This window comes from Rhinopithecus bieti, unplaced genomic scaffold, assembly GCF_001698545.2.
Source record: "Rhinopithecus bieti isolate Rb0 unplaced genomic scaffold, ASM169854v2 scaffold_13348, whole genome shotgun sequence".
Taxonomy (NCBI): domain Eukaryota; kingdom Metazoa; phylum Chordata; class Mammalia; order Primates; family Cercopithecidae; genus Rhinopithecus; species Rhinopithecus bieti.
The window spans coordinates 6,073,549-6,091,686 of NW_016808764.1; the positions used below are offsets into that span (position 1 = coordinate 6,073,549).

General features: G+C 49.0%; 1 protein-coding gene across 1 annotated transcript in view; it reads right to left on the reverse strand.

Annotated features, from left to right (window-relative positions):
* Nucleotides 1-13,903, reverse strand: part of GGA2 (golgi associated, gamma adaptin ear containing, ARF binding protein 2) — a 45,278-nt gene extending 31,375 nt beyond the window's left edge. The window contains 2 exon segments of the mRNA XM_017887151.1: nt 13,710-13,776; nt 13,778-13,903. Coding sequence (XP_017742640.1) covers nt 13,710-13,776; nt 13,778-13,807 — 97 coding nt within the window. The 5' untranslated portion in view covers nt 13,808-13,903.
* Nucleotides 13,904-18,138: the final 4,235 nt, after the last annotated feature.

An 18,138-nucleotide genomic window follows, 5' to 3' on the forward strand; every position in this document is an offset into this window, starting at 1 on the left:
ACTGCTTGAGCCTGGGAGGCTGAGGCTGCAGTGAGCCAAGATCACACCACTGCACTCCAACCTGGGCGGCAGAGCAAGGCCCTGTCTCAAAAACAAAAAAACAAAACAACAACCCTTCCAATTCCCCTCTGGCCATCCAGTCCCGGCCTGACCAGCTGCTCTGATGAGAAACTGTACTAGTTCTGACAGAGCAGCTCTTTTAGGCTCTGAAAATGAGGTGTTGCTTCTCGGGGCAGTACTTCTGATACTGTTATTCTCCTGGCCGGAGTGTCTGCTCTGTGCCTCTCAGTGCCCTATCCATATTCTTACAGACTCGTCTGAACTTCCAGCTCCTGCAGAAAACTCCCTCCCGCTACAACAGCCCCACTGCTTCTCCCTCTGATTACTCAACACAGCACAGAGTCGAACTTTTCCTGACTGCAGTCACATTTATGTCACGTGGAAGTCATGTATCCAGATAGGGAGAGTCATCAAACAGGTAATTACCATCTTCCTGCCCACTGACTCCATTCTAAGTGAAGAGAGAACACAAGGGCAAGGGAAGGATCAGTGATTCCTATATTCTCCTCCCCACTCCCCCAAAGCCCTCTCCCTATGTTCTGTATCTTAAAATCCTATCTACCCTTGAGTCCCAATTCACATTCCACCCTAAAGACTTCTCTGATCTTTTTATCTCCCATCCCCATAAAACAAAACCTGTTTCCTCCTCCGAACAGAATTTTATCTGCCCCTTCTCCGATAGGGATCTCCAGCTACACTCCTTAATAGTCACAGGTACTTGGACTCTCTGAGCCTTAGCTCCTCAACTATAAAATAAAATAGGGCTAGGCACTGTAGCTTATGCCTATGATCCCAGCACTCTGGGAAGCCAAGACAGGAGGACTGCTTGAGCCTAGAAGGACGAGACCAGCCAGAGCAACATAACGAGACCCAATCTCCACAGAAATTTTTTAAAAAAATTAGACAGCTGGGCACAGTGGCTCACGCCTTAATCCTAGCACTTTCGGAGGCCGAGGAGGGCGGATTGCCTGAACTCAGGACTTGGAGATCAGTCTGGGCAACACGGTGAAACCCTGTCTCTACCAAAATACAAATAATTAGCTGGGCATGGTGGCATGCATCTGTAGTCCCAGCTACTCAGTAGGGTTAGGCAGGAGAATCGCTTGAACCCGGGAGGCGGAGGTTGCAGTGAGCTGAGATCGCGACATTGCACTCCAGCCTGGGCAACAGGGTGAGACTCCGTCTCCAAAAAAAAAAAGGCCAGGCATGGTGGCACACACCTGCAGTCCTGGCTACTCAGGAGGATCACTTGAGCCCAGGAGGTCGAGGCTGCAATGACCTATGATTGTGCCACTGCACTCCAGCCTGAGAGGACAAAATGAGACCCTGTCTCAAAAATAATAATAAAAACAGTCTGGGCACAGTGTCTCATGCCTGTAATCCCAGAACTTTGGGAGGCTAAGGTAAGAGCCCAGGAGTTCATGACAAACCTGGGCAACATAGTGAGGCCCCATCTTTCCAAATGAAAAAATGAAATAGGGAAAATAGTACCTTCCTCATGGGACTGTCATATGATTCAAAGGAGGTGTCTAAAATGCTTAGTACAGCAGCATGCAGTAAGAGGTCTATAAAGGATAATTGTTCATTATTATGTACAGTCTCTGGCTTTTACTGTAATATGTACACATGCCTTGTCCTACCTAGAGAGAATGAAACCTTGAGGGCAGAAACCATATCTTCCTTACAGTGCCTTAGCCATAGGTACAAAATAGAAACTCATCAAATAAATTATTTAAACCAGTGATTCTCAGCGACTATGTCTGAATCACCTAAAGTCTATACCATTTAAGCTTCTGTTTCAGTTCACTACAAGGTCAAAGTTGACACTTCAAAAGAATTCTGACCTCACATGTGACTCGACCTGGAGGGAGAGAACAGGAGAGGCAGGGAGAGAACAGGGGGAGGCGGGGAAAGAACAGGAGGCATGACCCAAACTCCCCTCACAGAATCCAGCCTTCTCACTCCTCTCTGGCTGCCAAGTGAAAGAGACATAGCACTGATGGGCACCAGCTTTTTTTTTTTTTTAATATGGAGTCTCGCTCTGTCACTCGGGCTGGTGTGCAGTGGCACCATCTTGGCTCCCTGCAACCTCCACCTCCCGGGTTCAAGTGATTCTCCTGCCTCAGCCTCCCGAGTAGCTAGGATTAGAAGTGCCTGCCACCACGCCTGGCTAATTTTTTGTATTTTTAGTAGAGACGTGGTTTCACTATATTGGCCAGGCTAGTCTCGAACTACTGACCTCGTGATCCCCCCGCCTCGGCCTCCCAAAGTGCTGGGATTACAGGCATGAGCCACCGTGCCCAGATGACACCAGCTTTCTTAAATAAAGAAAAAATCTCTGAGGTTAAATTACGTTTCAAACCCTTAACCAAGGCCAAACAGCAAAATAATTTACAAAACGTAAGTTTCCTTTCTTATTTGCTAGAACTCGTATCATGAGGACTCAATCAAGATTTATCAGTAACCCCAGCACTTTGAGAGGCCGAGGCAGGCATATCACCTGAGTAGGGACAGGGTTTCACCATGTTAGCCAGGATAGTCTCGATCTCCTGACCTTGTGATCCACCCGCCTCAGCCTCCCAAAGTGTTAGGATTACAGATGTGAGCCACCGTGCCTGGCTTGGTTTTCTTTTACATAGGCCTCTTCGTTTGTTGAAACTGTAAGATGTTCCTCACATTGGAGAAACCTGAAAGCTCCCAGCAGCCAGCAATTGAATGAAAGGTAGGGGCTGGGCCACCGGCAGGGCGGGGCCTGGTGAGCCACGTGCCTAGGCTCTCACATCACAACGGGGGCGGGGGGGCGTGGAGGGGACTCTGGGCCTGATTGGTTCCTGGGAACCAGGCGGGAGCTCTGGCGGTTGGCAGAGCAACCTCCTTCAGTAGGTGGGAAGCAGTGGAAGGAGGAGGAGCTCCCTCTGTGGGCTCTCTTCTCCGCAATCACAGCTCTCAGGCTTGCTGCATCTAGTCCCATTCTAAAGAAACCAAACAGGTTCCCAAGGGACCCTTGTAGACAAGTCAGCTCAGGGGAGGCGGATAAGGCGGGGTGCGGGCTGCTGGTGGGGTGCAGCCCCATAGCCAGGGGCTGGCCCTGCCAGCGTGCCTTTGCTAGGAAGAGGTGGAAGGGCTGAGCTCTGCAGACTTGGAAGCAAGGGAAGGCCCAAGTTGCGGGAGAGGAGAGGAGCCAGGAGCCCAGCTGCCTCATGGGGAACACGCTGAGCTGTTGCTTGTGTGCCAACGCCAGCTCCAGGCAGGGTCTGCCCAGGGGGTCTGCGGAGCTGTACTGCGGCTCTGACATCTTTGAGGTGGTGGCAAGCAGAGGTGCAGGCCAAGGCAGAGAGGAGCAGAGGCACAGCAGATGGAACATGCTGTTTCCCAATGCCAGCCCCAAGCGAGGCCAGCACAGGGGTTCTGGGGAGCTGTCCTGCAGTGCTGACACCTACGAGGCAGCATCAAGCAAAGGTGCAGGCCAAGGCAGAGAGGAGCAGAGGTGCAACAGATGGAACATGCTGCTCCCCAATGCCAGCCCCAAGCAAAGCCAGTGCTGGGTGCGGTGGGCGGAACCGCCCTGCAGCTATAACATCATGGAGGCGGAGGTGGCAGTAGTGCCACACCCCACTGCTGTGGAGCCTGCCTAGCCAGATTTAGGGGCCTGTGAGGGCCATGACCTGCAGCACATCAGCGACCAGGAGATGCCCAAATATTTTGCTTCTGACCATCCAAGGGAAAGCACGCTCTTTTTGAGAAAATATCAAACCAGCACAGGGGTGCGGGGGAGCTGTCCTGCAGTGCTGACACCTACGAGGCAGCATCAAGCAAAGGTGCAGGCCAAGGCAGAGAGGAGCAGAGGTGCAACAGATGGAACATGCTGCTCCCCAATGCCAGCCCCAAGCAAAGCCAGTGCTGGGTGCGGTGGGCGGAACCGCCCTGCAGCTATAACATCATGGAGGCGGAGGTGGCAGTAGTGCCACACCCCACTGCTGTGGAGCCTGCCTAGCCAGATTTAGGGGCCTGTGAGGGCCATGACCTGCAGCACATCAGCGACCAGGAGATGCCCAAATATTTTGCTTCTGACCATCCAAGGGAAAGCACGCTCTTTTTGAGAAAATATCAAAACAGTGTGCAGGAAAAGAGGAGGAGCTCTCACCTATATTATATACCTCCATGGCATCTTGATAGAAAATACAGCTCTTGTTCCACCATACTGCTAGATAACAGCAGTCAGCCAGCCTGATCTTAGACACACATTAGAAAGTATGACTTTGGCAATATATTACAATATAAAGCACAGATACGCAAATAGATCTGTGGCAATTTTTGACAAGCCAACATATCTACTTTCACAAGAGAAGGTTCCAGGCAAATCCTTCGAGCATGATCCCAAACGCAACTGTACTTTCAGATATTTCTGTACTCTTTTTCAAGTCATAAAACAGCTCCATGTGCAGTCGTAGCTTTGGTGTACATTCAATGACTTTTAATGCTAACATCGATCTTTGTCCTACTAATTGGAAAAAGTTTGTCCTCGGAGCCATGTTTCTTGCCTCCAAGATTTGGAGAACTCGTGGTCTGTGGAGTGTGGATGACAGCCAGAATCCCAAGGACATGGCAGTTGAGAACATGAGCAAGATGGAGAAGTGTTTTTTGGAGCCACTTGAGTTTAATATTCCTGTGTCTGCCAGTGTTTATACAAAATATTACTTCGACCTGCATGCCTTGGCAAATGACCATGACCTGTATTTTCTATTTAGTTTTCTTCACAAAGATAAAGCACGGGAACTGGAGGCTGTGTCACTGCTGTGGAATACGAAGACTTGCATCGACATGCCGCTGCCATGACAAGGGCTATCAGCATGAATTTCATTGGTATTCGGTGCACTAATGCCATCTTAAAGAGAGAAATTAACATTATAGAATCCTGAACTTCTCAACTGTAAAGACTAGAAAATATCACTTCTGCTGAGAGAAACAACAAAATTAGGATTTTCTTTTTTTTGTTGTTGTTTAGATTTTCATCGAGAGGAAACATCTTCACGTTAGCCACATTGTGGAACTGGGTGACAGTGGTATGAACAGTGGGTGCCAGGTGCTTTCTGCCCTTCTTGTTCCACTGGGTTCAGATGGCATTCCTAGGGCACCACCCTCTTGAACAACTGTTGGGGAGAAGGAGTGTCACATGGACACAGCACATCCCTGCTCAGAGTCCACAGTCACCCATAGTCTCAAGCAGGTGCCAGTGGTGTCCCCAGTCCCTAGCAGGTGACAGTGGTCTGAGCTGAGCTGGAGTCCAAAAAACTTTAATTGGCTCCAGATTTGTGAGAGCACCTGGGTTTGGTTCTCTGTCCACTGAGGCACTGAATGCATGATGGCCCAAAACTCAACAATGGTGGGAAGAGAGAGTGGCATTGGGGCAAGGCTGTCACTACTCCAAGCACCAGGGTGGCTCAGGCCTGCTCATCTAGTCTTTGGAGGGAATCTGTGCATGTGAAATGAGGCCCCCATGTCATGGTTATAAAGGAAGAGATGAAATCAGCTCATCTTCCCCCAGGCCGATAAGAGAGGAAATCAGCTCATCTTCCCCCAGGCTGATAATGGTCACATCACCTAGGGAAGCAGTAAAAGACCTGACCTTGGGATTGTTAGGGGAGGTATGGAAGTGAAAACTGGATTTACCCCGTTCCAGGAAAACAACAAAGAAGGAACATCTGGGTTCAAAACTTTATGAAAAGATCATTTTCCCAGCTAATATTGCCGTGGTGCATTGCATGGTCTCAGCACTTGTCAACAAAACAAAAGCCTCTTAATAATTCTAACACAGGGACACACTGCGACTCACATTTTCCAGTGCACCTCAGTGGTTCAAGAGATTGCTGGTGCTGCCTGCATCTGTCAGTCTGTTCACATATGGAGAGGAGCAGTGGTTCTCACGGGAGCAGCTTCTGCATCCTGAGGAAGTTTGCCCAGATATTTCTGGTTTTAATAACTGGTGGCACCCACTGACATGCAGTCAACAATGGGAATCCTATGGTGCACAGGACTGGCCCCCTTCTCAAGAAAGAATTTTTTGGCTTCCAAAATAGAAAGTGCTGAGGATCAACTGCCTCAGAGTCTACAAGGGAAACATTTTCTGAGACTTTCTTTTTTTCTTACAAGAACACCAGATCCCCACCAATGTGAGATGTTAGGTTAAGTTTTTGTGCAATGGTGGATGTGGGGGACAGAATCCTAAGACACCCCATGATCTCTGCTATCTTTTGTTATACCCTGAATCCTCACCTTTCCTTGGATATGGCCAGACCTGTGCCTTGTTCTAGACATCTGAATATGGCAAAGTGAGGGAGTGGCTCTCTAGGAGTTACCTTTCCTTTCATCGTGAACAATAGGAATTCCTCTTTTCTTTCTTGCGTTTCCTTTCACAATACAGTGGTTTGGAATATCCCACTGTTGATTTGCAATTTCCTCCTCCAACCATAGTCCATGGCCCTTTATATGTAATTAAATATTTTCATGTATTGATTTTTTGTGTCTGAAGATGAAATATTAGATGAACCATGTCAAAACATTTCATGCAAAGCCTTCAGTGGTTGTAGAGTCTACTCTTTGGTGAATACACAATTTTATCTATTTTATATATTAAAAATTGTATTAGTTGTGACAATGATATTTTCTTTTTTATCTTTACTTGTCAGATAGTTACTTTTTTCCAAAATTAATGATATTGTATATTTGATTTAAAATACTTCTAGAATATTTGGATTGATAGTTGAAAATAAATGGCAAAATAAAGAGTTGCTGAAACCTAGTGATAATGTACTTATGATGGGTTATTGTCCCTATCACTGTTAAATGTTTAAATTTCCATGAAAACCTATACATAAAAACTTAAAATTTTGTGTAAAAGCCTTCGTGCCCTGCACTTTAGCCCCACTGCATAATGAATAAAAGGAAAATGGATTCTCCTGCGGCGGGGAGAAAACAAAAAGATTTATCATGGCTCAAAAGTCACGGTGATCATTGTCATTTTAAAAAGTACCTACTATGAGGCCAGGCACGGTGGCTCATGCCTGTAATCCCAGCATTTTGGGAGCCTGAGGTGGGCAGATCACCTGAGGTTGGGAGTTCAAGACCAGCCTGACCAACATGGAGAAACCCCATCTCTACTAAAAATACAAAATTAGCCAGGCGTGGTGCTGCATACCTGTTGTCCCAGCTACTTGGGAGGCTAAAGCAGAACTGCTTGAACCCAGGAGGCAGAGGTTGCAGTGAGCCGAGATCACGCCATTGCACTCTAGCCTGGGCAACAAGAACAAAACTCTGTCTCAAAAAAAAAAAAAAAAAAAGAAAAGAAAAAGAAAAAGTACCGACTATGGGCCAGGTACCATGCCAGATGTCCTCAGAATCCAGGGTGGCACAAACATCTACACCATTTTACAGATGACGAAACCTACCCAGCCACAAAGCAAGGGAATGGCAGAAACAAAAATTCAGTTGCAGGCTGGTCCAGCTCCACAGCCTGGATGTGTTTCTAACCACTCTCGGGTGAGGTCTTCAGTTCCTTGACAAAGTTAGGGCCTCTCTTGGAAGCCAGCTTGATCTTCGTGCTCATAAACTCCTTGAAGGCAAAAAGGAGGCCTGTCTCATTCACTCTCATAGGCTCCGGCACCTAGAAGAGTTGCTGGCAGGTACCTACTGAATGAATGATTCTTCTTTTGCTAGACAGTGTTTGGCCAGCTGGCTGGACATACTGATAACACGGGGAGATGGCTATCTCAGTCTGAAATAACTGGGCCCCTAAACACATAATCCCAGCCTGCACAAACTATTTCAGAGGACTTGCGCAGATCCAAAAAATGACCCCCAGGGGGCCAGCAGCTGGGTCTGACCAGGCCACAGCAACCCCTGCAGGTCGGTTTGATACCAATCTGCTCCAAGGACTAGCTGGGGCCAGACAGGGCATGGCCAGGGAGAAATTCAAAGGATGCCTTCTCTGTTTTGGGCTATCCCAGACTCCAAGGTGGTTTATTTATAGCTGGCACTTGAGCAGGACAGAGGGGTGCTGAGAAATAACACTGCTGCCATGTATTTCCTCACTAAAAGCAGTGTTTGTATGATTCATTTCAAGCGTGCTACAGGGCCAGAGGTGTTAAGAAAACAGCTGAGACCTCCAGCTGTGAGTGAAATGGCTCATCTAAGATTGACTAATTCAGAAGCCAAACCATTCCAAGTCAGCTGCCAACCAACCGGGGTCATGACTCTGGCACCAGCAGCTGCCTGTGCTAGCAAGGGGAGCCCCAATGCTGTGGGGAAGCGGTCACCCCAAGGAGCAGAATGCAATCCTTCAGCAGTCCACGCTGCAGGGGGACTCCTTCCCCAGAGTCCGGCAATCATCCAATTCAGCACGTGTGAAAACCTCCAAGACCCAGCATGGGAATGTCCTACACATCATTCCAAGTGGAAGGAAGAAACAGATTTACTGAGCACCCAACTTTTACTAAGCCATGGCCTCCGTGGCAGCACTACCAGAGCTAGAATCCCAGAGTCCAAGAGGAGTCCTGTTTTTAATAGCGCAAGGCTAGCAACACCTAAGATGTCCACCAACAGGGACCCCGTTAAAGGGATCCTAGGACACCCATACAACAGGGCATCTAAGGCTTTTCATTTAAAAGAACAAGGTGACTACATCTGCAGTCATGTGGAACAATGACCAAAATACATGAAGTGGAAAAAAAGGCTGCAGAACCGAATGACAGAATGCACAGGCGCTGCTGTTTGTATTTTTAAGGCATGAGATTCTGGTAACAGCTTCCTGATATTCCTCTGGGAACAACCCCTCTCCTCAATTCTAGGTCCCCCATTCACCTTCCCCACCCTTGGCTCTGGGTTGGGTACTGTACCCCACCACACCCCACCCCAGGTCTGGCCATCTTCATTTTTCATGACCCTGGGTCATGCTGACTCCAAGGTGGACATAAAACCCAAGCCGACAGGCAGAAGAGCAATAACTCTTGCAAATCAATGGAGAAAAGAAATGAATTCTGCTGGGATTGCAGTACGGAGAAGAGCAAAGCAGAGAAAATTCAATCAAAGAAGTGAACCATGGAGCTCCTGGACTAAGCCTACCCCTACTCTGGGACTTTCTTTACTTTCCTTTTTTTGGTAAGTGAGTATGGGTATGAGTTAGTTTCAATTACTTGCAGCTATAAAAGCCTAATGATAATAATAGCTGGCTCTTCTTGGGCACTTACTACAAGCATAGTAAGGCACTATTTTAAGTGCTTTCTGTGTACTAAAGTCTTTGATTCTTTCAACAACCCTAAGGACAGGTTTTATTACTCTCTTCCCATCTTAAAGATACAGCTGCCTTGTTTGCAGGGACCTGAGCTTGGCCATTCCTCAAACACCACCCCCTGGTGACTTCATCCAGCTCAGACCCACAACGCATTTGCCTTCAACTACACCCACGTCTTGGCCATACCATCAATCTCACGACCCCCTTATCCCTCCATTGCAGCACCAATGCCCCGCCATCCCCAACAAATCTGGCTTAACCCATCGTTCACTACTTCTCTGCTCCTATTCCCAGAAGAAAAACAACAACAACAAATACAGCCATGAAGACTGCAACCCACATTCCTGATGTCCAGTCAGCACTCCACAGTCCTAACGCAGGATCGCAGCAGGGAGATGGGTAGGAGTGATTCGATCCCACTCAACCCTGGGGAAATGTGGCAGTATCTAGTGACATTTTTGGCTGTCATGACTGGGAGGAAGGGTGTGAGCTTTGGTATCCAGTGGGTTTAGGCCAGGGACGCCACTAAACATCCTATAGTGCATGGGTCAGCCTCCCCAACACAGAATTAGCAGGACCAAGATGTCACTCATGCAAAGGTTGAGAAACCCAGCTCTCTGTCTGGGTGGGTCCCCTTCGGTTTGCCTCACCAGTCACTCCCCCATGCTTCCCCACCTTCCTCAAGTCCCCTGTTCCACTTGAGCACCTAATACTCAGGTGGCGATGGTGGCACTGACAAACTTGTTTGCATGTGCAATCATCTTGATCTCCTTCCCCAGACAGTCGGAAAAACAAAAGGTGTCCTTCCTCTCTGTAAGGCCAGGTCCCCCCTTTTTGCTCTGGCTCCGAGCACCTTCAGGTCCCTCTGCAATGGATGGGACACTGGACCCAGAATCGGGGAGGGGCAGTTCCCCAAAGGAACATCAACATGAAGGGGGGCTCACATGTCCCCCTCTCCTTCTAAAACACTCTCCTTTACTCCTAAATTCCCTCTTGCTACCCTTTCTCCCTCCTTCTACATTCAAGCCTCATGAAAAACGGCTGAGGAGGCCACTGGCTGCACCCTCCCCACACATTTATTCTGCCTGGCCTTCCCCAAATTATGGCCCAAAATCGGCGCCAACTTCTGAAAACCCAAGAGATTTCACTTAAGAATATAGGTTCTAGTCGTTCCTGAAAAACAGGAAGATCTAGCAACTTTGGGACACTGCCCCCAAAAGCTGGAGCTTAATACAATGTATATGCCATGAAAAAAACCATAATAATAATAAATAAATTAGGCCGGGCATGATGGCTCACGCCTGTAATCCCAGCACTTTGGGAGGTCAAGACTGGCAGATAACTTGAGGTCAGGAGTTTGAGACCAGCCTGGCCAACATGGTAAAACACCATCTCTACCAAAAAATATTAAAAATTAGTCTGGGCTGGGCACAGTGGCTCATGCCTGTAACCCCAGCACTTTGGGAGGTCAAGGCAGGTGGATCACCTGAAGTCAGGAGTTCGAGACCAGCCTGACAAACAAGGTGAAACCCCGTCACTACTAAAAATACAAAAATTAGCTGGATGTGGTGGCTAACACCTGTAATCTCAGCTATTTGGGAGGCTGAGGCAGGGGAATCGCTTGTTGAACCTGGGAGGTGGACATTGCAGTAAGCCAAGATCATGCCATTGTATTCTAGCCTGGACAGGAATGAAACTCCATCACACACACACACACACACACACACACACACACATTAGCCCCTTGTGGTGGCGTGTGCCTGTAATCCCAGCTACTCGGGAGGCTGAGGCAGAAGAATTGCTCGAACCCAGGAGGCAGGGGTTGCAGTGAGCCAAAATGGCACTACTGCACTCCAGCCTGGGCAACAGAGAGAGACTCCATCTCAATAAATAAATAAATAAAATAAATAAAATTTTTAAAAAAGCTAGAACTGGGGAGGCTGATGTGGAAAAAATGCTTGAACCCAGGAGGGGTAAGCTGCAGTGAGCTGAGATCGTGCCACTGCACTCCAGCCTGGGTAACAGAGTGAGACTCTGTTTCAAAAAAAGCTGGAGTTGAAGAACCGTGTCCTTGGGCAGTTCCAAGCCCAAGCACTCCTTTCATCTCCTCCACCTGAGGCAGCTACTTTCTCTTACTCCGGCTACATTTTTTGTTTTTGAGACAGAATCTCACCTTGTTGCCCAGGCTGGAGTCCGTGGTGCAATCTCATCTCCACTTCCACAACCTCTGCCCCAAAGGTTCAAGCGATCTTCCCACCTCAGCCTCCCAAGTAGCTGGAATTACAGGTGTGTGCAACCACACCTGACTATTTTTTGTGTTTTAGTAGAGACGGGCTTTTACCCTGTTGCCCAGGCGGGTCTTTAAACTCCTGGACTCAAAGGATCGCGCCACCTCGGCCTCCCAAAGTGCTGGGATTACAGGCATGAGCAGTCCTTTTTTTTTTTTTTTTTTTGCAACTCCAGTCTAAGCCTTCTGTTCTCCATTGCCTCCTAAAACTACTATCTTCTGTCTCTACTGTTTAACTCAAGGACGTCTCATTAAATAACTGGTTGGTTACCAAATTCAAAGTTCCCTCTTCTCCTTCCTCATTCTACCCCATTTTTAAGCAGCAAAACTACCTTACAACCACATCCCTCCTTTGCTATCAGTGGGTGCCCCTGCAGGTCTCCCCTGCCTGTTTCTGCTCAGCCTTCAGTCTTCTCTTCCCATCTGCCTCTTCAATGCTGGGGCTCCCCACGCGCTCTCTCCAAACCTCTGCTCTTAATATACACAAGCTTCTCCCGCAAGCTGACTGCCAATGAACCAGACTTCCAAACGGTACATCCCACACTCGCCCTCTCCGGTGCCAACCAGCTGCCTAGAGGGCATCTCTTTTTTGACTATGCCACAAGCACCTCAAACTCCACATCTCAACCTTCTCGGTCTAAACCAGCTCCTCCTCACAGGACAGACATCTGTAACCCACCAGTTCCTCGAGCCTGAAATCTGCGATCTAGCCTAGATTTCTCCTTGTCCCCTGTCTCCATTCCAAGGCACCGAGGCTGCTGACTGCGCCTACTCATTACTTCTCCCTCTCCCCACTGCCTTAGTCCTCCTGCGACCCCCAACCACCACCAAAAGAGCTTTTTAGCTGCTCTCCCTGCCTTAAGTCTCACCCTCTCCGCCCAATTTAGCACCATATGGCTGCAAGTGACGCCTTTAACAGGCTTCCTTGATCAGATTCTCTGGCTGAAAACTCCCAAACAGCTCCCCTGCCCTCGTAAAAAACAAACTCCTTTCTGCAGCACACAAGGCTCATGAAGATCTCGCCCCAATTAGCCGTGCAGCCTTTCCCGGATTCCTGCGCTTTAGCCTTGCACTCCAGCGGACTGACCTACTTGTTCCCGAAGCGCTCCACATTCTCTTGTCCCCAGCTTTTGCACATGCAGTTTCGTCTGCCTGGAATGCGGTCGGCTGTGACGACCCCCAGGTAAACCAACTTCTACCACAACAGGTGAAACGAATGCCCTCCTCCTCCTCGCCAATCCCGTTAGTAAGGTGATGTGACTACCAGCCTGTACCCACTAAAAAGTGTTTTTGTGAGCAAGGACCCTGTGTTATGCACCTCAGTGTTCCCAGCACCTAGCAGGGCTGGGTACAAGGGGAATATTATTTATCCTCTTTATCCTCAATCCCTCATTGGTAAAACGGAGATAATAATAGCCCCTAAGATTACTGTGAAGATTACAAGAGACATGCAGAAGAATTCCGGCCAAGGGATTTGAGCCTAACCAGGGTAACGTAATGAGACCCCGTCTCTTAGGTGGGGGGGAAAAAGTATATGCGTTTTAAAAAAAAAAGTCTGGCCAAAGTAAACACAAGAGGTAAAAAAGCTCTTTTTGACGCGGTAGCCAGATAGAGATCTTTCTCAGCTCCAAACAGACTGCGTGTCTTGCACGACTGCGTCTCCTTAAGCCTCAACGTCCCCGCTTCCCTAGTGGGGTTAATAATAGAAGCCAGCTCCGGGTGGGAACGAGGATTAAGCAGGGCTGAGCCGCTGTGAGCACAGTGCCTGGCGCAGGGGAAAGCGCAGGTCACGTAGCCATTGGTATCGGGGTCGGGGTCCGGGTCCTGTTCTGCGGCTAAGGGAGGGGTGGGCGGAGGGGGAGGGGCAGAGCGCAGGGGGCCGCAGCCCCGGCGGATAGTTGGGGCTTCTCTCCGGGGACCCCTGGGAGATCCTCCCCACCGCGCAGGGCCCAGACCCCCTACCCGGCCGCCAGCCTCCCCTGCGGCCGCCCGCCCAGAAGCAAGGCCCCGGGAGGCGGGAAGCGAGGCATCACGTGCGACGCAGCGGCCGCGCCGAGGGCCTGCCAGGCTACTCACTGAGCCACAGCTCCAGCGCTGCTGCCGGCCCCGGGGGACTCTGGGCCGACTCGGTTCCCGCCACAGCCCCGCCCCGCCGCCACCGCAGTCGCCGCCATCGCCTCAGCCCCGACGCCGCGGCCGCCACCGCCGCCTCAGCTGCCGTAGCCGCCTGGCGCTCTGCTGGGCTGACTGCGCGGCAGGCGCGGAGGGCACGTGACGGGGCGGAGCCGCTTGTGCCACGCCCACTCCCCAGGCCCCACCTCCACGCGGGGCGGACCGGGATATATCTCAGCCCAGATCCCCTCTACCCAGCGCGGGTCTTCTGAGACCACTCACCATACGGTTGCTAGATAAAATACAGGACGCCCAGTTAAATTTGATTTTCAGAACGTGAATACTTCTTTTAGCATTTTTATTTTTTAAGAGATGGGGTATTGCTCTGTCACTCAGGCTGGAGTCCAAAGGCGTGATCACGGCTCACTGTAGCCTCCACCTCCCGGGCTCAAGCGAGCCTCCCGCCTCAGCCTCCCGAAGAGGTGGGACGAGCGGGTACCACCACGCCTGGCTAATTTGTGTGTTTTTGGTAGACACTGGATTTCACCATGTTGCCCACGGTCATCTCAAACTCCTGGGCTACAAAAGATCCTCTTACCTTGACCTTCCACAGTGCTTGCATTTTTTTTATTATTTTTTATTTTTTTCGAGATGGAGTCTCACTCTGTTGCCTAGGCTGGAGTGCAGTGGCGCCATCTTGGCTCACTGCAACCTCTGCTTCCCGGGTTCAAGCGATTCTCCTGCCTCAGCCTCCCGAGTAGCTGAGACTATTGGCACGTGCCATCACGCCCAGCTAATTTTTTTTGTATTTTTAGAGACGACGGTTCATTCACTATGTTGGCCAGGCTGGTCTTGAACTGACCTCATGATCTGCCCGCTTCGCCCTCCCAAAGTGCTGGGATTACAGGCGTGAGCCACTGCGCCCCACCTATGTGCTTGCATTTTTATTCACAGAAGGGTTTTCCCAGAACACTTTTTTTTGATGGAGTCTCGCTCTGTCGCCCAGGCTGGAGTGCAGTGGCACTATCTCAGCTCACTGCAACCTCCGCCTCCCTGGTTTCCTGAACACTTCTAAAATAACATGTCCTGCATTCCTCAACACTCTGCTTCATTTTCTGCATCACACAGTACACCATCGATATATTATTGCTTATTTTATTAAAAGATAATTTTCCCAAAAACGTATGTCATGATTCTCATAATTATGAAATGAACACATGTTAAACATTTTATTTAATTACATGAGTGAACCAAGCAGATGTTATAATCAATCCAAAAGTGAAGTCAAAGAAGGGCAAATTTATCTGGAAAAAAAGGAATGTAAAATGAATGTGCAAATGGACACAAAACTGGTTGTTCCATCGGCTTGAGAGTTGTCCCTCCAGTGGGCAGAATTAATTTACCTATTTATAGGCAAGAATTATTTTGAGTTGCTATCAGGTGTCTACAACTTAACAGAGTTATGTAAGACTTCTCAAAGACAAAGGCTGGAACCTGGAAGGTTGTGCTGTCTAGACAACGCATAATTTTCCATTGAAGCTGCTGTGCTGCACCCCTATTAACTTCAGTAGGGATGGCACCATGTTTGAGAGGCGGAAGAAGAGACCCAGAGTCACAGAATGAGGCAGGTTTACTGAGGGGACTTACAGGGCAGTCTAGTGGTAGTGGGCTGGACAGGAGGACCACTACCATTTGTAAAAAGCATCAGTTTATATAGTATTTTCAAATGGCACCCTTCCCTTAGCAACCTCCATCTGGCAACCTCAATTTAACCCCGAAGGGCCTTGATACCCCGTATGGCCTGCGTACCACAGGATGGGGCCAAGGGTTCAGATGTTCCTCACAAATAAAGAGTGAACCAGCCGGGTGCAGTGGCTCACGCCTGTAATCCCAGCACTTTGGGAGGCCAAGGCGGGCGGATCACGAGGTCAGGAGATCGAGACCATCCTGGCTAACATAGCAAAACCCTGTCTACCAAAAATGCAAAAAAATTAGCCGAGCATGGTGGCAGGCGCCTGCAGTCCCAGCTGCTTGGGAGGCTGAGGGAGGAGAATGGCATGAACCTGGGACACAGAGCTTGCAGTGAGCCGAGATCGTGCCACTGCACTCCAGCCTGGGCAACAGAGCCAGACTCTGTCTCAAAAAAAGAGAGAACCTCCAGGCTGGCCACTCCGTGATTCCGTGGCTTGGAACTCAGAACACACATTCTTCTTAGACCATAGGGCCATTCTCAGGTACATATACCATACAGAAGCAAAAATTCTTCCTTGTAGATAACTGAATAGCAATGGGTGATGATTCTTGTCCACACACATGCAGATGAATACTGTCCTAGGAACACACAAACTTACTCCTGTGGAAAACCCAGTTCTGCCCCCACTTGCACATCCATTTCAATATTCCTGATCTATATGAAAGAATGCGTCCATTCTTTTGACTGGTTTGAACATCTCACCAGTTTCCTCATTAAGGAGTTAAAGAAAATCTTTTTTTTTTGAGACGGAGTCCTGCTCTGTTGCCCAGGCTGGAGTGCAATGGTGCAATCTCGGTTCACTGCAAAACGTCTGCCTCCTGGGTTCAAGTGATTCTCCTGCCTCAGCCTCCCGAGCAGCTGGGAATACAGGCGCCCGCCACCACACCCGGATAATTTTTGTATTTTTAGTAGAGACAGGGTTTCACCATGTTAGCCAGGCTGGTCTCGAACTCCTGACCTCAGGTGATCCGCCCACCTCGGCCTCCCACAGTGTTGGAATTACAGGCATGAGTCACTGCACTTGGCCTAAATAAAATCTTTAAGACATATTCATCTCTTGAAGATTCTAAACATCTGGCAACACTGAACCCGGCTTTCTACACTGCAACAAAAACCTGGACATGACTAGAGTCTACATATGTTAGAGGGGGCATGAGCTCTAGAGTTTGCCAAGGACCATCCTTCAACTCTTGAAACTTTACTTATTGTAAGCACCCTTTAACATTTTTACATTGCTGGAGCTCATAAAACCATATCCCAAAGCATGGTGTTTTGGCATAGCAAGTACTTTGAACTCAAAGAGACTGGAAAGCCTCAGAAGCAGCCTTAGAGCAAAGGCTCTCTGAACTCCTGCCCATCTTTCTTCTTCCCAGGCAAGCCATAGAAACTCCAATTCCTCTTTCCCAAGATGGGTCAGGGAAACTCAAACCCCTCTCCCCTAAAGCCAGCCATAAAACCTAGACATATTACTCCAACCTTCCCCTATTTCTGTTTAAGAGTTGGCCATAAATAAATTTTCAGTCGGGCATGGTGGCTCACACCTGTAATCCCAGCACTTTGGGAGGCCGAGGCAGGCAGATCACTTGGGTCCAGGTGTTGAAGACCAGCCTTGGCAACACGGTGAAACCCCGTCTCTACAAAAAAATACAAAAATTAGCTGGGTGTGCTGGTGTGTACTTGTAGTCCCAGCTACTCAGGAGGCTGAGGCAGGAGGACCACTTGAGCCTGGGCGGTGGAGGTTGCAGTGAGCTGAGATCACACCACTGTACTCCAGCCTGGGCACGGAGTGAGACTGTCTCAAAAAAAAAAAAAGAAATTATCTGCGTTACTTTGTCTGATAATAGGTGGTAATGCCCCCTTATTCCTGCCCTACACCTAGGAGGAAGGAATGATATACAGGTAAGCCAAGAAGAATTTTGACAGACCTTGCTGGGTCCTCCCACCAAAGTCTATTACCAATAGATCAATCATACCCTTTAGTTCAATCCTATTTCTACCTGGCTGTTGGTCATCAAACCTAAGCATAAAAGTAGACAGCCTTCCCTCAGTCTTTATTTCTGAAAGCTCCCATGTCAAGATAAAACTTTTTTTTTTTTTACAAAGTCTTACTCTGTCGCCCAGGCTGGAGTACTAGTGGCTTGATCTTGGCTCACTGCAACCTTTGCCTCCCAGATTCAATTGATTCTCCTGCCTCAGTCTCCCAAGTAGTTGGGAATACAGGCAACCGCCACCATGCCTGGCTAATTTTGTAATTTTTTGGTAAACATGGGATTTCACCATGTTGGCCAGGCTGGTCTTGAATGATCTGCCCACCTCAGCCTTCCAAAATACTGGGATTACAGGCGTAAAGCCACTGTGCCCGGCCTGTAAAACTTTAATTAAATAAATCTGTTATGGGCCGGGCGCGGTGGCTCAAACCTGTAATCCCAGCATTTTGGGAGGCCGAGACGGGCGGATCACGAGGTCAGGAGATCGAGACCATCCTGGCTAACATGGTGAAACTCCGTCTCTACTAAAAAATACAAAAAACTAGCCGGGCGAGGTGGCGGGCGCCTGTAGTCCCAGCTACTCAGGAGGCTGAAGCAGGAGAATGGCATAAACCCGGGAGGCGGAGCTTGCAGTGAGCTGAGATCCAGCCAC